At 33.0% G+C, this 21914-nt stretch overlaps 1 protein-coding gene across 2 annotated transcripts; it reads right to left on the bottom strand.

Moving 5' to 3' along the window:
• Nucleotides 1-648: 648 nt before the first annotated feature.
• LOC108740599 (cytochrome P450 4d2) lies at nt 649-18852 on the bottom strand. Of its 2 annotated transcripts, XM_025975668.1 has the most exons (8): nt 18608-18852; nt 16196-16396; nt 11122-11307; nt 10584-10957; nt 8446-8686; nt 7931-7999; nt 4036-4146; nt 649-882 (listed from the first exon to the last, which is right to left on the bottom strand). In XM_025975668.1, the coding sequence occupies exons 1-8, from the start codon at nt 18765-18767 to the stop codon at nt 719-721; spliced, it is 1506 nt and encodes a 501-aa protein (XP_025831453.1). In that variant the 5' UTR covers nt 18768-18852; the 3' UTR covers nt 649-718. The 2 variants fall into 2 exon arrangements, with proteins under 2 accessions (XP_025831453.1, XP_025831452.1); XM_025975667.1 differs by lacking the exons at nt 649-882; nt 4036-4146 and adding an exon at nt 4431-4664 and having other exon boundaries at nt 7820-7999.
• Between the last annotated feature and the right edge of the window lie 3062 nt (nt 18853-21914).

Below are 21914 nucleotides of genomic sequence, written 5' to 3'. Positions count from 1 at the left end.
TGATGAGAATACCGTAAATAGAGAAGGTTACAAATGAAGAGGTATTAGAAAGAATAGGAGAACGGAGGAATCTACGGAGTCAATAAGAAATAGGCGAGATAGGTTAGTAGGACACTTACTCAAGCATGAAGGTCTAGTCAGAGACATATTAAAGGCAGAAAGGGGAGTTAGAAGGGGTAGAGGTAGACTTAGATTAGATTACTGTTCGCAAATATCCGAGGATGTGGGTTTCACGTTAAAATATGAGTAGGTGCTTACCTACTTGTTGTTTTTATTGCGTTACCATATTCTTTTTTAAACTAAGTAATGTAGTGGCATCTGTAAAAAGTATTCGTATCGGTACTCGCAGTTCATTTTCATAAATCGTTTATTTTTATTATTTAATTTTTAACAGTTAGTCGTAGTTGTTAAAAAAATACCGTCTTATTATATAAAACTATCAAAATTTTTTCTTTTTTCATCCTTTTTTATTTGAATACGCGATTGAGTAATGTTAATTTCAATTTGTATCATTCCAAAAACGTTATCACATATGTATAATAAACAGTTTCCGTAGGTGTGTTGGAAGAAAGTATAAATAGATCTTACATATTTAGCGTTTTTTGTAAGGCAAATTCTTATTTTGTATGTATGTAGCATTAAAACACATTTTCAATTCAAACCTATGCATTTATTGGTTGAACTACATAATTGTAAACCATTATTTTAAATAAAGTCTTTATTGTTTCCTCTCTCGAATCCTTATCTTTATGCCATTTGAAGATCTTAGTGTTATTTCAAGCGATAACAGAAGTTCATGTACAGGATCAGCGGGAAGAAGTTCGTATCTTCGGATTACTTTTGAAATAGCCGACTTCATTTCTAACATTGCAAATTTCTGACCTAGATTAAAAAATTAAAAGAATTAATCAGTCAAACAATTAAAACATAACCCAGTTAAGTAAAAGGTCACTTCTCATCAGCACGCCGTAGAGAGTTTCATTAAAAGGCTAATAATGAGCAAACACAGGATTAAGACAGGTCTTGATCTTGCTACATAATTCTCCGATTGTAACCTTGCAATTTCAAATCTATCCTTACCATTGGTTATCATTATTCTTCAAGAAGAAAGTCGCAAAAATGAACAAAAAATTGTTTCCTCTTTTTGTTTAGTTAAATATGGAACAGCACGCACATCTCATAAGAACGATAAGTACCTATAGTTTCAGTAACATTCTGAATATGATGACAAGTTATTCAACAAGTGTCCGATTTCACAAAGTACAAGTTTTGGTTACCTATCCTGCATATTGTCAATGCAAGAAATATGCACTTTTTTCGTGTTTATTTTAGGGCTTTATTCAAACTTTTCTCCTCTATTTTTCAATTGTACAAAGGAACCGATTTTCTAATAATAACGCAATTTGTTAACTACATAAAATTTAATTGAAATATTTGTAACTACACTTTTCGTGCTTCATGTGCAAAACAAAGACAATAAAAGACAAAACTGTAGGATCAAGACTATTTTTTCTCATCGCTATAATTAACTAGTTCAACCGAAGTTGTTCCACAAAAGAAAAATTATACACACGCAGTATATCGTCTTCTACTGATAAGTAAAAACCGGCTTGGTCTCGCGTTTTTGTCATGTGTTGTTTTAGTTTTGCACATTTAACAAAACTAAGATCAACACCAAGACTAAATGAACAAGACCAAGAGTAAGACTCATCCGTAAGTTTCTCGCAAAATTCTCACCTGTATTCTAATACTGTACAATTACAAAACAAAGAAGCGGATCAGAAATTTTTTTTGTAAATAAATATAAACAAATTGCGTTATTATTACAAATTTGACCTTTTATTGCGACATTTTCCTTATAAAACAGAATTAAACAATAATAGCTTGAAGAATTCCATGAAATAAGCACAAATGAAAATAAAATTTATGAACTTGAACTTTCGTTGAATAACTCGGCTATTTATATTAATCATTTCATCAGTCCTAAGAGTGGTTGGACACGCACCTCCACTTTTTGCTATCCTGAGTTAATCTTCGTTGTTCCCTAAAAGTAGAACATCCCACATCCTTAACAATTTACGAACAGTAATCTAATCTGGGTCTTCTGTTTCTACGAAAGCGTAGAAGAGCCAAACATAATTTTCTTTTTAAATTTCGACTTGTAACTTGAAATTTCAACTTGCAACTCGAAAGTTCGACTTGCCGTGGTCTGATAAATGAATTGTTAAGTCCAGATATTTTATCGGTAATTACGGCTGACATCTTCAGTGATACTGCATTGACAACGTGGGAACTGAAGATTTCAGTCACACTTGCCAACGAAGCGTCTAGACCTAACATTTTATTTAGACCACGGTTCAGCCCGAATCATAATTCTACGATACCATTGATTCTGGCCGTGAAAGTCTATCATGCTTCTTATACTAATGGGTAGATCAATACTCTGTTGCATCTTTACAATACTATAGGTTTATTTTATTTTGCATACTAATTTTATTATTGTCGGAAATTTTAAGTATTATTTTCTATTTGTATACAAATTCAATTCTATTATTCATTTTATTATTTAGCTACAATTTCAGGTATATATTATTTATCAAATGCAAACAGTAATCTCAGTATTTTGGAACCATAAAATTTATAATGTATTCTACTATCTTATTGTAACATTTCTTCCTTTGTAAAGTCACGTTCGCTATATTACTGTAATTTCCAAATTTAAATTCACTTATTTTGTCTGTACCTGAAATGGGGTATTGACCTGACTGACAGGGTCGCCTTGCACCCTCAATGTTATTGTTAACGCCCACTGGCGAAGCTATTTATGTAATTAGTAATACACATTTTCATCAGTATCAAGAGAGTATCGAGTCAGTATCAAATCAGTATCGAAACAGTATCAACAAGCAACAATCAATTCATATTCAATCATAGAGCCTACTTTTATACTTTTACATCTAATTTTATTTATTTAGTTTATTTTAATTCTACGTGTAAGTTAAGTGTTGACTATTAAATATTTAAAACAACAATCGTTATCATTTACATAAAATAGTTTGCTCGCAATTAATTTGGCGTGTAAAGTGAGAATACCAGAAAGAACTCTTTCAATTAAAATATATTTTCTCACAACAAACAACTCAACAAGTCGAAATTTCAAACAAATAATTGTTTGACCGTTCTACGCATTCGTATGTTTCTGCTTCTAATATGTCTCTAAGTAGTCCCTATTATGAGATGTAGGTATGAGGTGTTCTATAATCAACTAATTTGGTAGATTAAAAACAACATAAAATGGATTTTCTCTTTATAAAATAATGACAACCAATGAAGTCAACATTTCGAAATAGTACGAATAGTATCGGATTTCCAAGGGAGCTTATTGCATCGAATATGCATATAATCACCTTAATATTGTTTAAAAGCGATTTTATAATTTAGGATGACTAGTCAACAATTTAACTATAGTTAGTAATTTTAGCCCAACTTATTAGATAATTAGGAAATGTATAAATGACAGAGAACTATCATAGGTTAAATGAACACGGTATGCCGTCTCACCACCCTGCATCTTCGTGATCTTGTATTCAACTCTCGACTTCTTGACTTTTATCTTTTGATAAATATTGATTTCGCTGGTTAGACGATTGCTAATTAACCCACTAAGACAGTAGGTAAATAGGTGTTAGCTTGCAGTTTTAAATAAACAATTTGTGATGTACCAACTTTGTACCAATAACTTGAATATGAATTTATGGATACTATGTAATGTTATATACAACCGTTACGATTAGTCTTGTAAAACACCAAGACTAAATGTACCAAAACAAGTCAAGACCAAAACTCTATCTTGTCTTGGTCTTACGTTTGCTCATCACTGCAGCTGCCCCGCACTTTTATAATGTCAATAACCTTATTAAATAGTTTAGATTACAAACGTTCGGTTCCCTTTTTGATTTTTTTTAGGTAGGTACCTATATGGTACAATTTACCCAGTTACATTTATCATAGCTTCTTTAAATACATTGTACATACCCAAACAATTCCTTGGTCCTGCACTGAAAGGAATATAAGAAAAAGGCGAGTGATTTCCTTCGCCTTTAACGAGAAATCGATTCGGATTAAATTTTTCCGGTTCCGGAAAATGTTNTATTTTTATTATTTAATTTTTAACAGTTAGTCGTAGTTGTTAAAAAAATACCGTCTTATTATATAAAACTATCAAAATTTTTTCTTTTTTCATCCTTTTTTATTTGAATACGCGATTGAGTAATGTTAATTTCAATTTGTATCATTCCAAAAACGTTATCACATATGTATAATAAACAGTTTCCGTAGGTGTGTTGGAAGAAAGTATAAATAGATCTTACATATTTAGCGTTTTTTGTAAGGCAAATTCTTATTTTGTATGTATGTAGCATTAAAACACATTTTCAATTCAAACCTATGCATTTATTGGTTGAACTACATAATTGTAAACCATTATTTTAAATAAAGTCTTTATTGTTTCCTCTCTCGAATCCTTATCTTTATGCCATTTGAAGATCTTAGTGTTATTTCAAGCGATAACAGAAGTTCATGTACAGGATCAGCGGGAAGAAGTTCGTATCTTCGGATTACTTTTGAAATAGCCGACTTCATTTCTAACATTGCAAATTTCTGACCTAGATTAAAAAATTAAAAGAATTAATCAGTCAAACAATTAAAACATAACCCAGTTAAGTAAAAGGTCACTTCTCATCAGCACGCCGTAGAGAGTTTCATTAAAAGGCTAATAATGAGCAAACACAGGATTAAGACAGGTCTTGATCTTGCTACATAATTCTCCGATTGTAACCTTGCAATTTCAAATCTATCCTTACCATTGGTTATCATTATTCTTCAAGAAGAAAGTCGCAAAAATGAACAAAAAATTGTTTCCTCTTTTTGTTTAGTTAAATATGGAACAGCACGCACATCTCATAAGAACGATAAGTACCTATAGTTTCAGTAACATTCTGAATATGATGACAAGTTATTCAACAAGTGTCCGATTTCACAAAGTACAAGTTTTGGTTACCTATCCTGCATATTGTCAATGCAAGAAATATGCACTTTTTTCGTGTTTATTTTAGGGCTTTATTCAAACTTTTCTCCTCTATTTTTCAATTGTACAAAGGAACCGATTTTCTAATAATAACGCAATTTGTTACCTACATAAAATTTAATTGAAATATTTGTAACTACACTTTTCGTGCTTCATGTGCAAAACAAAGACAATAAAAGACAAAACTGTAGGATCAAGACTATTTTTTCTCATCGCTATAATTAACTAGTTCAACCGAAGTTGTTCCACAAAAGAAAAATTATACACACGCAGTATATCGTCTTCTACTGATAAGTAAAAACCGGCTTGGTCTCGCGTTTTTGTCATGTGTTGTTTTAGTTTTGCACATTTAACAAAACTAAGATCAACACCAAGACTAAATGAACAAGACCAAGAGTAAGACTCATCCGTAAGTTTCTCGCAAAATTCTCACCTGTATTCTAATACTGTACAATTACAAAACAAAGAAGCGGATCAGAAATTTTTTTTGTAAATAAATATAAACAAATTGCGTTATTATTACAAATTTGACCTTTTATTGCGACATTTTCCTTATAAAACAGAATTAAACAATAATAGCTTGAAGAATTCCATGAAATAAGCACAAATGAAAATAAAATTTATGAACTTGAACTTTCGTTGAATAACTCGGCTATTTATATTAATCATTTCATCAGTCCTAAGAGTGGTTGGACACGCACCTCCACTTTTTGCTATCCTGAGTTAATCTTCGTTGTTCCCTAAAAGTAGAACATCCCACATCCTTAACAATTTACGAACAGTAATCTAATCTGGGTCTTCTGTTTCTACGAAAGCGTAGAAGAGCCAAACATAATTTTCTTTTTAAATTTCGACTTGTAACTTGAAATTTCAACTTGCAACTCGAAAGTTCGACTTGCCGTGGTCTGATAAATGAATTGTTAAGTCCAGATATTTTATCGGTAATTACGGCTGACATCTTCAGTGATACTGCATTGACAACGTGGGAACTGAAGATTTCAGTCACACTTGCCAACGAAGCGTCTAGACCTAACATTTTATTTAGACCACGGTTCAGCCCGAATCATAATTCTACGATACCATTGATTCTGGCCGTGAAAGTCTATCATGCTTCTTATACTAATGGGTAGATCAATACTCTGTTGCATCTTTACAATACTATAGGTTTATTTTATTTTGCATACTAATTTTATTATTGTCGGAAATTTTAAGTATTATTTTCTATTTGTATACAAATTCAATTCTATTATTCATTTTATTATTTAGCTACAATTTTCAGGTATATATTATTTATCAAATGCAAACAGTAATCTCAGTATTTTTGAACCATAAATTTTATAATGTATTCTACTATCTTATTGTAACATTTCTTCCTTTGTAAAGTCACGTTCGCTATATTACTGTAATTTCCAAATTTAAATTCACTTATTTTGTCTGTACCTGAAATGGGGTATTGACCTGACTGACAGGGTCGCCTTGCACCCTCAATGTTATTGTTAACGCCCACTGGCGAAGCTATTTATGTAATTAGTAATACACATTTTCATCAGTATCAAGAGAGTATCGAGTCAGTATCAAATCAGTATCGAAACAGTATCAACAAGCAACAATCAATTCATATTCAATCATAGAGCCTACTTTTATACTTTTACATCTAATTTTATTTATTTAGTTTTATTTTAATTCTACGTGTAAGTTAAGTGTTGACTATTAAATATTTAAAACAACAATCGTTATCATTTACATAAAATAGTTTGCTCGCAATTAATTTGGCGTGTAAAGTGAGAATACCAGAAAGAACTCTTTCAATTAAAATATATTTTCTCACAACAAACAACTCAACAAGTCGAAATTTCAAACAAATAATTGTTTGACCGTTCTACGCATTCGTATGTTTCTGCTTCTAATATGTCTCTAAGTAGTCCCTATTATGAGATGTAGGTATGAGGTGTTCTATAATCAACTAATTTGGTAGATTAAAAACAACATAAAATGGATTTTCTCTTTATAAAATAATGACAACCAATGAAGTCAACATTTCGAAATAGTACGAATAGTATCGGATTTCCAAGGGAGCTTATTGCATCGAATATGCATATAATCACCTTAATATTGTTTAAAAGCGATTTTATAATTTAGGATGACTAGTCAACAATTTAACTATAGTTAGTAATTTTAGCCCAACTTATTAGATAATTAGGAAATGTATAAATGACAGAGAACTATCATAGGTTAAATGAACACGGTATGCCGTCTCACCACCCTGCATCTTCGTGATCTTGTATTCAACTCTCGACTTCTTGACTTTTATCTTTTGATAAATATTGATTTCGCTGGTTAGACGATTGCTAATTAACCCACTAAGACAGTAGGTAAATAGGTGTTAGCTTGCAGTTTTAAATAAACAATTTGTGATGTACCAACTTTGTACCAATAACTTGAATATGAATTTATGGATACTATGTAATGTTATATACAACCGTTACGATTAGTCTTGTAAAACACCAAGACTAAATGTACCAAAACAAGTCAAGACCAAAACTCTATCTTGTCTTGGTCTTACGTTTGCTCATCACTGCAGCTGCCCCGCACTTTTATAATGTCAATAACCTTATTAAATAGTTTAGATTACAAACGTTCGGTTCCCTTTTTGATTTTTTTTAGGTAGGTACCTATATGGTACAATTTACCCAGTTACATTTATCATAGCTTCTTTAAATACATTGTACATACCCAAACAATTCCTTGGTCCTGCACTGAAAGGAATATAAGAAAAAGGCGAGTGATTTCCTTCGCCTTTAACGAGAAATCGATTCGGATTAAATTTTTCCGGTTCCGGAAAATGTTTTGGATCTCTCATTAAACCGTAAATAAAAATAATCAAGGGCGTCCCGGCTGGAATCTTAATTCCATCTAAAATATAAACAAGGAAATTACATACATTAACTTATAATTAGCATATCATACAAAAATAACAAAATAATTATTCACACTACAAAAACTGAGTTCAGTAATCTTGCATTTACTTTGGTATTATCGAAAAGGATATGTATAAGAACCTCGTACCAAGTAATCGATTATCGGGAGATCATCTAGATTAAGAATTGTAATAGGTGATTATTAAAAATTTAAATGTCTAAATTCAAGCCTAAAACTTTTACAAAGCATGCGTTACGTAACATAATAGGTAAGGGGGAGGGGCTCAGTAATTTATGAATTTTGCGTTATATAATTTATTGATAATCCCTTATCATGATGAATATAAGCATCTTTAAGAGGCTGTACCTTATCGAACTAACTTTGTTACTTGAGCATATTCTATCAAATACTATCACATAGCAGGTAAAAGTCAACGTTACCGAATTCGATATCTTCATCATGCATCCTTCCTATCATTGGAACCGAGGGAAACAGTCTTAATGATTCCTTTATCACCGCTTCCAAATATTTCATTTCATTTAGATCGGAATAAGAACAGGTTCTATCAAAATTATCAGAAAATATAAGTTTTTGCTCCATCACCACTTTATTCTGAATATCAGGGTATAATGATAAATTGTACAAAACAAAGCTGATTGCAGAAGCTGTGGTGTCATGACCCTATAAGAAATTAGAATGTTAGCGATATTTGAGAAATTTAACATATAATTAAATCAGATTTTGATTGCATGAGACAATAATATACGCTTTAACAATTCGATCTACATTTCAAAATTATTAATTACAATGAAGCTATTTGTGAGATGTGATTTCTTTTTGTTGCAATAAACAGTTCCAGAAGAAAGACAACTTCTGATTTCTTAGAGAATAACAGTTGTGTTATGTGTTGAATAGACGAAGGGACAGAAAAATAAAAGATTATTGTGGTTTTCTCTGTAAAAATTATATGCATTTCTTAGGTATACAAGTTAAAAATTAAAAGGAAGACTCACCCCTAATTACCACAAAAATACACTTTATAGGTGGGCTTTATCAGCGCGAGACAGATACCCACGTATGAAGTTGGTGAAACACGTGTCCGCTCAAATAAAGTTTTTTTTTGTGGTAATTAGGGGTGAGTATTCCTTTTAATTTTTAATTAATATTTACCACAATCTCCTCTTTCTACTTAGGTATACAAGTGTTTAGTTCACCACCACTACGGAAACTAGCCTTTTTTTAAAGAAAAGGTTATTGGAAGTACTACTAATATTAATTTGTAAAGAAAGGCGCTATAAGGTTTCCAAACCATAAAAGAAACTAACTTTAGAATAATAAGAGCCATTTGTGCCCTACCAGAAATATACTGGTATAAATTCCAGGACTAACATTTTATCAAAAACTGTTTTTTAATGGTACGATTTGATGGGACTCTTTTACTGGAACCGCTATCCACTTAACCAACTGTCAGCAAAGAGTTATAGGCCTTACTTAGTATACGATATAGCGATTCGGCAGGTAGGTGAAGGTACAAATCTTTAATTCAAATTCAGGTTTATTTTAACGTGAGGGAATTGATGAAGAGCAAATACAGTGAAATGATAAAGGGAGAGGATCTAAGAAAAATAAAGGAGTCAAGATTTGTAGCGAGGCTGAGGGAGATTTTGTGGAGGGAATAGTAAGGGTATTGAGTATCAAGATGTTTAGAAGGAGGGAGATAAACAAATTTCCTAGCAAAATTTAAGACAGGGATGAGTGTAGGGATTGTAAATATTAAAACAAGAAAGACGACAGACGGTGTAAGATAGTGATAAGCAAAGCAAAACCAAGACCAAGACTGTTGCAGTCTTAGTCTGGCTTATTCGGTCTTGATCTTGCTCAAAATCTTCTAGTCTTGGTCTTGGTCTTGCTCATTTAATCTGATATTTACGTTTTTCTTTAATAATTCTTAATAATAAAGCAAACTGAAAATTTCAAATACTAAAAATATTTTGTTTAAAGAATACCTACTTAAATTAAACTTGATTAAGACAGTTTCTCATAAATCCACCAGAAGTAATAATTTTTCATTTCGTCAGTCTTGGTTTTGCATATTCGGTCTGGTTTTAGTCTTTCTTAGTCTTGATAAAGCTAGTATAAATACAGTGTTAGTCTTGCATTTTCGCAAGATCCAGACTAAGTCTGCAAGATCAAAACCTATTTTACTCATCAATAGTGTAGGATTTCTGACAGGAAGATAGAATGCCTGAAAAATGTGTTAGGAGTATATAAGGATAGTACAATTCGAGAAAAATGCTATGAATTGTTGAATGAGGATTGGGACGGACTGAGTCAAATGAAGAAAATTTTAAAAAATAAGGGGTTCGTTTTTTGGTTTAGGACATTGAAAGTGGTGGAAATGAAAACTGTCGAATATACCTATGCGTCACAAGCATGGTGTCTTTCCCTTTTTTTTTTTCGCAATATATCTATTTCTATATCTTCACAACAAGTTGGGAATTCTCGATAATTTAAATGGAACCTCTGCTGTTTAATTTTACTTTATAATGGATTTTAAGTACTAGATGACAATACGTACAGCAAACATAAATGTAGAAACTTCATCCTGTAGTTCGGCATCTGATAATGGCCTTCCGTCGATGGTAGATTGTAACAACAAATCCAAAAATGCCAATTTCTTTTTAATCCCATATTCGTTTTCTGTCTCATCTGTTACTGAGCTGTTTCCCATTTTAGCTTTCTTATTCTTAATGACAGATTGAGTTGTGCTATGTAAAACATCAAGAGCTTGAAGTTCTTGCTTATATAAATTAGTTCTTTGATAGAGAAACTCAAGTTTGTAAACAATGTTTATTCCCCTCTTTATTACTAAACTGCACAAATCTTCTACACTGCTTGCGTATTTGGATTCTTTGTCTAATTGTGCATTAATTTCAGTTCCCAGTGCAGTCTCTAAAAAACTCGCACATAGTTAAAATACATAATTAGTTTAATTCGTTTTATTTCTATAAAAACAAGATGAAATAATTGAATAAAAACATTATCACCAAAAATGTATATTGATACTGCTGGATTGATGAAGCCTTTAGTTCTTCTAATTCAATAGTAATATTTACCACATATTATGTCTAAAGCCATAAGTTTAATATATGGATATACATCAAAAGATTTGCTGTTTACTTCATTCTCCAGTGTTTTTATCAAAATATTAGAATTCTTTTCGAATACATCTATAAAATTTTCCAGAATTTTAAAATGGAAAGCGGGGGTTATAATTTTCCTGTGCTTTTTCCAATGAATCCCTAAAAAAAGGAAATACAGATAAAACTGCTTTCGTTATCAATTCATTTTCATAATAAGATCCTTAGCCAGCAGACTAGCTGGATTTTCTTACACTGATGCTGCTGACTATTCATAATTATCATTCGTTACAAACACTAAATTAAATTTTCTGTGTGCGCTATAGTAAAAAAAGGCAGATATGTTATAAGTTAATTTATTTTTCTTAGACCATAAAGTATAACACTAAAAATAAATAAAAGTAAAACAAAAATACTGGTATGTAGGGGAAGTGAAGGAAGGGAAAGTGCGAATATAAAAATAGGAGACGAGAAATTAGAAGAAGTGGCTGATTTTAGATATCTAGGAAGTCAGATAAGTCAGGACGGAAGAAGTAGTAGGGATATAAAGCAGAGGATAGTGCAGCGTCGAGTCGCCTTCAATAAAAAGAAGTCACTACTGTGCTCGCAAACGGTTAATTTAGAAATTCGAAAAAGGTTGTTAAAGATGAATGTTTGGAGTAGGGCGCTGTACGGGTGCGAAACATGCACACTGTGCATTGTATAATGGGCGCGGCGAAAAAGGTTAAAATCGTTGGAAATGATGAGGCTACAGTGGATAAATAAGATTAGAAATGAAGAGGTATTAGAAAGAATAGGAAAGCAGAGGACTCTATGGAAGTCAATAAGAAGTAGGCGAGATAGGTTGGTAGGACACCTTCTCATGCATGCAGGTCTAGTCAGACATATTAGGGGCAGAAACGGAAGTTAGGAGGGGTAAAAGTAGACCTAGATTAGATAACTGTTCGCAAATAGTTAAGGATATGGGTTGATGAGGATAACGTGGATAGAGAAGGTTAGAAATGAAGGGATATTAGAAAACTCTATGGAAATCAATAAGAAATAGATGAGATAGGTTGGTAGGACACCTTCTCAGACATGAAGGTATAGTCAGAGACATATTAGAGGCAGAAGCAGGAGTAAGGAGGGGTAGAGGTAGACCTAGGTTAAACTACTGTTCGCAAATAGTTGAAGATGTGGGATGTTCTAGTTTTAGGAAAATGCAAAGATTAGCATGGGATAGAAAAGAGTGGAGGTGCGTGTCTAACCAGTCTTATGACTGACGACCCTATGATGAAGTATAATAATAAGTCTTGACATTTGAATCGATTATTTGAGAAACCGCACATGTTCATAAATTTAACATTTCGACTTTTTTTAGTTTAACACGATGTTTTACAATAGACGCAGTTTTCAAAAGAAATTACACATGTCCAACATATATAACAAGTCCATTTCAGCGCTAGTACGAAATTTGCATTTATTTGAAAAACCCCACAAATTCTGGACGTGAGACGGTTCTCAAATAAACGCTACGAATTTTTGGTTTTGACAATGTCGTCGTCTGAGACGAACTGTTCTGCAGAAGTTACTCCTAAAAAATGCAAAAAGGGGCTAAAACAAGTTATTTATCGAAATGAAGTGTTAAAGGTGCACGAGTGAAGGGCAAGGAATATCTGAATTGCAGAGGCAACAAAGTAAATGCACGGACAATGGGTGAACCATGTCGATATGACAAATACTTTTGTTTCTGTTAAAAATATCTCACGTCCGTTTTTAACTATTAGATGTAGGTCACGCTGTTTTCTTAAAATTCCCGAAAGTGATCGGCAAGAGATTTTTAATAAATTTTATGATCTAGAAACGAAAAATGAACAGGACGTATATTTACAAGCTTTAAATGAGTGTTTAATAACTTCAAAAAAACGACCCAGAGTAGATCAAATAATGTAAAATCAAAAAGTAAATCATACAAATACTATGTGTGTTCCAGTTCGGGAAAGTATAATGTCTTTAAAACCACTGTAGACCGTCTTCGGCGCTTGGCTAACTTATTGTCATTGAGAAAATCATCTCATTATAGAAGAGGTAAAAATGCCCCAAGGAATGCAAAGCCTAGAAGAGTGGTCAGGCAAGTATCACTATCAATACCTCAGTAAAAAATTGGATGTTAAGGAAATGCACGAATTGTTTCTCACAAACAATCCTGAATCATCTGTAAAGTACAGCTTTTACCGCAAGATATTCTAGGAACGTTTCAAGTTATCTTTTGATAGACCACCACCACCTGCTGTACCTACGAGGAGCTTTCCAACAAAATAAAGTCTACGGCAGTACATTGTTAAACATGTAGCTGTGGCAGAGAAAATTATTCACCAAAGATGAGCCAAAAAATTCTATAGCAAAATGAGGTAGATTTAAGAATTATGCTAAACAAATGCCAATGTAGAAGCAATTTGCGTGGACTACATACAAAATCTTTCCCTCCCTGTTATTCCAGTTCAAGGCACATTTTATCTGCATCAACTAAATGTCAGTGTTTTTAATATCAACGAACTTAAAACTGGAAAAACCAGGTTTTATGTACATATACCAGGAATGTATGGACAAAAAAAAATCCGACCAACATTGAGTATGTTCATATTTTTTTTGACGAATGCGGAGGTTAGAATAAGAACCATTCAGTTATTACAATGTGCTTAGGCTTCACAGATCTCAGACGATTTCAAAATTTGAACCAATATTTCCCCATCAGGGAGCACTCCTACATGTCATGCGACAGGGATTTCGCCGTGGTAAAGAAAAAAATTAGTAAAAATGACGGGGGTTTTCTGCTTAAAGATTATGTTTCGTTGATTGTCAGTTCAAGTGCACAAATTTTCCGTTTATCTCATTGACGAAGAGAATACATTGATTAATAAAGACTATAAAAAACAATTCTTTGTCTACGGAGTGTTAGAAAAGATGCTAAAGTTTCTATTCCGATGTATGATGTCTAACTTTTTACACTTTAACTGCAGCAAGGAGGAGAAAGGTATTGTGACTGGTCGCTAGTTTATTGATTTATTATTAAATTATATATTGACCGTTCTGGTCCAACACCTTTTGCCATCTTTCTGGTAGTAGCATAATTCCACGCTCATAAAATTTTTGGTCTTTGCTGGCAAAAAACTGATCGAGGAGGTTTTTGACCTCCTCATTTGAGGTGAAGGTTTTACCGTCTAAAAAATTTTGGAGTGACCGGAACAAATAATAATCCGATGGTGCCAGGTCTGGAGAATATGGTGGGTGTAGCATTGTATCCCATTCAAGCTGTAAAAGCTTTTGGCGAGTGACCAAACTTGTGTGAGGTCTCGCGTTGTCTTGGTGAAACACTACACCTTTCCTGTTGATTAGTTCTGACCTTTTCTGTTGAAGTGCATCATTCAGTTTGTCCAGCTGATGACAGTAGACTTCCGAATTAATCGTTGTGTTATCCGGTAAAAGCTCAAAAAAAACGATTCCTTTAAAATCCCACCAAACAGACAGCATCACCTTTTTTTGGTGAATATCGGCTTTGGAAATGGTTTGAGCCGGTTCATCTTTTTTGCTCCATGACCTCTTGCGTTTGACGTTGTTGTATACAACCCATTTTTCGTCCCCAGTGATGATGCGCTTCAAAAACGGATCATTTTCGTGACGTTTGAGAAGCGAATCGCAGACGTCAATGCGGCGACACAGATTTCTCTCTGTGAGAACATGGGGAACCCATACATCGAGCTTCGAGGATAATCCCAGGCCTTTCAAGTGGTCATAAACTGTTGAATTTGATAAATTTAACCTCAATCCGATCTCACGTGTTGTTATTCGCCGGTTCACATCAACTAATGCCTTTATCGCGTCTTTATCAGCTTCAACCGGCCTTCCCGAACGTGGTGCATCTTCGACATCAAAATTGCCGGATCGAAATTTAGCGAACCAGTTCTGGCACTGGCGTACTGTCAACACACCTTCTCCATACACATCAGTCAATTTCTTTCTGGCTTGAACAGCATTTTTACCCTTTCTGTAGTAAAACAGTAAGATATGTCGAAAATGCTGCTTATCGCTCTCCATATTTAAAAGGGCACCAACCAAAAACTACTGCGTAGAATTAATTGGAATTTTTAACACACAAGCCTTGCTATATGAGCTCTCAAAGCATATAAAAATTATGCGGCTTAAATGTGAAGTTGGGTGCAAAAGAATACAATTAAAGCCTCTGTCGGGAAAAAACGAAATGACTTTCCGAATAACCCTATATTTTTCACAAAAAAGTTGTGCGTTTATTTTAGAAACCCTACATGTCCATCGTTTTTGTAGTTTTTTTCTCACAAGACCGGACAATTATTTTCGTTTTTACCAAAAACATTACAGCAAATACCTACACTTTATATTAACGTTCTTGTTTTCAAATAAAATAGTTTCTCAGTTTTTCTCAAAATTTGAACTTGTGGACATGCGAGGTTTCTCAAATAAGCGATTCAAAGCCAAGACATACTGTCGACAAGCAAAACTAGGTACGCTAGACCAAGACTATTTTAATCTTCTCTTGGTCTTTGCGAACTGTAAATCATACATAACCCTTACAAAGTTTTATTCTGATAACAAGTTATTGAAGCATCTTTTGATTAAATTTTTACTTTTAGTATTTTAGAGACTAAATAAATAACAATGTTGATTGAAATACGTATTGTACCAAATTTTATACTACGACTAGACGAGGGTAGGCTTGTACGTATGAGAAATTTATTCAACACAAAAGCGGACTGTATATTAGGATCGTGTAATATTTATATCATATATATTTCCTGTTGGGTTATAAATAATTATTTATAGTCATGGGTTGGAATTCGTCCGCAATAGTTATTGTTTATCACAAATATTTTTATATAATTTAGAATATTTTACATTTTATTAAATAAACACAGAATTAGAATTTTATTTTATCAGTCCGTATTTTTTAAAAATAAACATTTTTTTCTTCTACTTCCAGTAGTGCTTTTCTTATTTATTTAAATAACATTATAAAGCTTCGTATTTTTATACATACCAGTGCTAGTTAATAATCCCTTTCCTAACCATCGATGTACAAAATTATATATCAATGATTTTCCCAAAACTACATTTGAACTCAATAAGAATTCCACAAATTTGTAATCACAGATAATAAGGTTGGGTGGTACATAGCCTATTATCATTCTGTATAAATTTCCGTACTTTTGCTTCCATTCGACCATTTTTGGTATAACATCTGAAATATTTTTATTTCCTATTTATTTTGCAAGACCAATTTAACTATACTTGGAATACATTACACAACAGCAGCAATAAATTATAATTACTATAAAATTTATTAAAATAAATTGACTTTATAGCAATATAAGAACAAAGGCTTTCACGGCCGGAATCCATAGTAGAATGAAAATTTGGATTATTATTTATTAGCATTAAAAATAACAAGGGAGTAACCCTTGCACGTCAAAAAATCTGTATTATCAATAAAGACGACGTGTGAACGCCATTTGTAAAAATTTGCTACTTATTGTGGAATTCAATAATGTTCTATAAGATCCTTTTTTAGTGGAGATACCGACTTGTCGAAATTAATAATAAATAGAAAATTTCTGCAAATGGTGTTCACACGCCGTCCGCACTTATTCATCAGCGTGTTGATTAGATCAAATACGATCAAAATCACGTATTATAAGTTAAAGATCTGCATACTACCACTAATTAATTAACTATTTTTCCTAATGAAGCCGGAAACTGACTACAAACTATAATTAGATATGTTTACTCTTTATTTCTCTCTTTTTTTTTTAAAAAGACATTTCAAGATACCGCCTCCTGGTTATTTCTATAGTGTAATTTACTAATTTCAGCACGTCTATTAAAGGTACACTTAAACACAATATCAAAAATTTCTTAAAAAATTTACTAAATTTGCACTTTTAAAAAATCTTAAATTATAGCAAAATATAATAACAATTACTATGCACTTTGCTAATTATGGTTAATAGAATTACAATTAATTTAATGAATAAAAATATACAACTACATAAAGTAGTACAGGTAATTATACCTATATGAGAAGAAAAACAATTTAACGTCTAACAGACGTAATAAAACCTTACGTATTTTAATTAGTAGCCGCTTATTTATTTAATTGTTGAACATGCAAAAAATTATTATACGTAAATCAATTTCACAACAAAAAGTTTTAATTTTTAAAAAACTACCTGAAAAAGTTATTTATTCATTAATAATTGTAATAATCCCGTTAAAATTACTCAATAACGGAATTATTGAAATTTTAATAATGTGTGTGTAAATAACTACAATAAAAACTTAATTTAAATAAAATACAAATTTATAATAACATATTAGAATGAACGACAAAAACGTATAGAATACCCTTCTAATACAGGAATATTGGTGAAAGTATAAGGATTAAACAAAACTTGATAATTATATATTTGTTTATTGTCCAATGTACATGAGATAGAAAGATATAAAAATCTTTCAAAGGTCAAGATGGTAGATTAGATACACTTAAACTCAAGTAAAGTAAATACATGACAGTAGCGCACACGTCGGTGCTGACGGGCTAAAACCTTCTCGACAATATAATATAAATAAACAAAATTTTGTATCAATATTAATATTTTATTTTAGTTAATCATTAGAGATAGACATTTAAAACAAGGTTGACCATCGTCAACTACCTACCGTTTCTAACGAAGTTAGTTCAGTTTCTGAAATGCTTGCGATGTGAATATGCAAAAAATATATATACGTGATGTACGTGATAGTAAATGTATATAATCCAATGGTTATTGCAAACTGCCGGTTATTATGGTATATAAGTAAAATAAATGTGATGAATTTTTCAATATTGATTAAATTATCCGACGAGCTTCTACTGCATTTTCCTATAAACAAAAGAAAGAAGCACTACGGCAACACTTACTTCGTTTACCTACCGTAATCACATAACCTTAGCTGAACCGAACTGAATGGTTTTATTTGATTGCCCAGGATCAAAAACATACAGTAGCTAAAAACAACACGAAGTGTTGCGGTAGTATTGTCCTTTCTTTTGTTTAAATATAAAACATTTTTGTTATACCGTTAAGATAGAAAATGGTAGTGCTTAGACCGGATATTGATCCAAACAGATCCGGATACATACGCATGGTTTCGATTGTAACAATTTTATGCTATATTATAAAAATGTTACTTAATCAAAGTATGTATTTCATAACAAACTATTTAATTTTTTGTAGCTCATGTACCTTTTGTCGTTTGTAATGTGGTATAAAATTTATATATACTTCATTTTATTTTTTTATGATTGTGTTTTTTTATTTTTTTTTCTACTCCGCCTAATATATACATCAACTTTCTTTACGCCCCCAACAAAAAAATGTGCGCGCTACTGTTATGTGACATCAATACTCACCATTTAAAGATGTAAATTCCAATGCATTTCCCACAATGGGCCACGGCGTGGGACCTGGAATACGTTTAAATGCTCTAATGTATCGGAACTGTTTAACATACCAAAGCAAGATCAAGAAAATCCAGAAGGGAATAGTAACTAATACCAACAGTATTAACATTTTCTTCACTGTTTCCTACATTCGTAGTTCTACTTATGAAGATGCACTCTGACGGAGAGATGCACACTGACGATGAAAACAGATTTTTCAATACACCGCACCGTTTTTCACTGTATAACTGTAAACGTAAATATATGTACGAGGGTGGATTGATAAGTTTCCGGCCTGACCAAGAAAAACAAGGTTTTTAAAAATTTTTTTTTTTTATTTCTCAACATAATCTCCTCCAAGGCTGATACATTTCTCATAGCGGTGTTCCAGTCTATTAATGCCATCTCTATAGACTGATTCGTCAAGCTCCTCAAAATAACCATTTACAGCTTCGATTACTTCTTCATTGTCCGCAAATCTCTTACCGCCAAGCCATTTTTTGAGATTAGGGAACAGAAAATAGTCACTCGGGGCTAGGTCTGGAGAGTAAGGAGGGTGCGGCATCAATTCAAACTTTAGATCGTTGATTTTAGCCGTCGCAACGATTGACGTGTGCGCTGGTGCGTTATCGTGATGAAACAAGATTTTTTTCTTCGCCAGATGAGGTCGTTTAATTTTCACCTCGTGGCTCAAACGTTGCAATAAGTCTGCGTAGTATTGACCAGTGATAGTATTACCCTTTGCAAGGTAATCAATGTATATAATACCTCTTGCATCCCAAAAAACAGTAGCCATAACCTTGTTCGCCGAAAAAATTGTTTTTGCCTTCTTTGGAGTTGGTTCCCCTGGTCCAATCCACTGTTTAGACTGTTCTTTGGTTTCAGGAGTGTAGTGGTGGACCCACGTTTCGTCAACGGTTACGAATCGACGCAAAAATTCGCTTGGATTACGCTTATACAATGACAAATTTGCGGTAGAAATGTTTTTTCGAATCAATTTTTGGTCGACTGTTAGCAAACGCGGCACCCATCTTGCACAGAGCTTTTCCATATGCAAATGTTGGTGCAAAATATGTTGCACACGTTCATATGACATCTTACAGGTCTCAGCTATCTCACGCACTTTCAATCTGCGGTCTCCCAGCACTATTTGATGAATTTTTTCGATCATATCTGGAGTTGTGACCTCAACGGGGCGTCCTGAGCGAGGCCCATCAGAGGTGCTCACACGACCCTTTTTAAACTCGGAAACCCACTGCTTAACGGTTGAATATGACGGGGAGGATGTCCCCAGTGTTGAGTCCATCTCTTTTTTAATTTCCTTCGGCGTTAACCCCTTCAAATAAAAGTATTTGATGACAGTACGATTTTCCTGCTTTTCCATTTTTACGAAAACCACAGAGGCGTCTTGTTCAGCGTGCTGTCAAACCTACACTAGCAAGGAGATCGGGCTGAAACTATAGCTACAAGCTATCCAAGGATGGTACTATAGAATGTCACCTCAAGGTAGGCCTAGTGGCGTCATCTCTTGGTTAGGCCGGAAACTTATCAATCCACCCTCGTATATAAAACTATATGAACAAGTATGCATACAGAATGACTCGGTTAGATATGCTACCTACCTTTGCAGATACGCATACATTACCTAACAATTTTATGAGGTGTATTTTGAAATCAATACCTATAAAACAGCATGAAAATAATTATAGCTTAGTATCAGCACGTACGTATACGTATGCTATCTGTATTTAATAAAATCATATTACAGATTAAAGTAACTTAGTAACTTATCATGATACCTATGCACTTAGTAGTTAGACCCTTTCTCAGAAATAGAGAAAAATATAAAAAGAAGATAACCTACGTCGGCTTGAGTAGCGATAATATTACTAATGAACTGTAGGTACTATGCACATAATTAACGAGAAAGATAAAGGGTGTCTCAGGTCGCACGCTAATTTTTATTTGTATTTATGTTATCTGCACCACCATTCCATTCGGCCAGGAAGTAAAATTTAATTGCATAAATAATCATGATGTTTGAATAGTTTCTTCCTTTATGAAAATCCGTCATCATCATCATAAGGTCCTATGTCCTAAGACTGGTTGGACACGTACCTCCACTTTTTCCTATCCTGAGCTAAACTTCGCATTTTCCTAAAACTAGAACACTCATATCCTTAACTATTTGCGAACAGTAATCTAATCTAGGTCTACCTTTACCCCTCCTAACTAACGTTTCTGCCTCTAATATGTCTCTGACTAGACCTTCATCCCTGAGAAGGTGTCCTACTAACCTATCTCGCCTATTTCTTATTGACTTTCATAGAGTCCTCTATTCTCTTACTTCTAATACCTCTTCATTTCTAACCTTCTTTATCCACGGTATCCCCATCATTCGCCTGTAACACCACATTTCGAACGCTTTGTCCAGGTTTCGCACCCGTAAAGCGCCGCGCCCCAGACATACACCTTTAACAATCTTTTCCGAACTTTTAAATTAACCGTTCGCGAGCATAGAAGTGACTTCTTTTTATTGCAGTCGACTCGAGCCCGCACAACCCTCTGCTTTATATCCCTACTACGTCTTACGTCTTGACTTATCTGATTTCCTAGATAGGTACCTAAAATCAGTCACTTCTTCTAATTTTTCGTCTGCTACCTTCACATTCATTCTTCCCTACTTTTTCTTTCCTTGCATACCACTATTTTTATGTTACTTTTATTTATTTTCATACAATACTGTTTTGTCAATACCGCTTCCATTTTAAATTTAAAGCTATCTGTAAATCCATATCAAAATAAAAATAAGGCTTCAAGTGTGTGAAAATCTTGATATCGTAATCTGATAATGTTCATAGAGAATTTGGATATTTTTTGCTAATTAAATAAACAAAATTGCATAGTTTTGCATAAACATTAAGTGAAATTGAATGCATACGGTTTTCAATTTTGGGTTGCAGTGCAATTTTGCACACCAGCGCGTAGTACGGGAACGAAAATAATATGACAGAAAATGAAATGAAAAATGCTTTTTGGCAAATTTAGGACTTATTTTTCAACACAATCACGGTCTACACAATGTGTGGCAAATTTTATTCAACTAACCAAGCGAAGCGATTCTGAATACTCACTAAATATTTAAAACAAAATCTTTTGTTTGAACCCCATGACCCTATACCTAAAAATTATAAAGTTTGCAATGGGCAGTTTTGCATCACAAATGACCACTTACCATCTTTTACGTTTGATTTCAAGCAACAAAAACTCTTAGAGC

The sequence above is a fragment of the Agrilus planipennis genome, unplaced genomic scaffold, assembly GCF_000699045.2.
Source record: "Agrilus planipennis isolate EAB-ADULT unplaced genomic scaffold, Apla_2.0 scaffold250, whole genome shotgun sequence".
Taxonomy (NCBI): domain Eukaryota; kingdom Metazoa; phylum Arthropoda; class Insecta; order Coleoptera; family Buprestidae; genus Agrilus; species Agrilus planipennis.
This window is presented reverse-complemented; position numbering and strand designations above follow the sequence as displayed.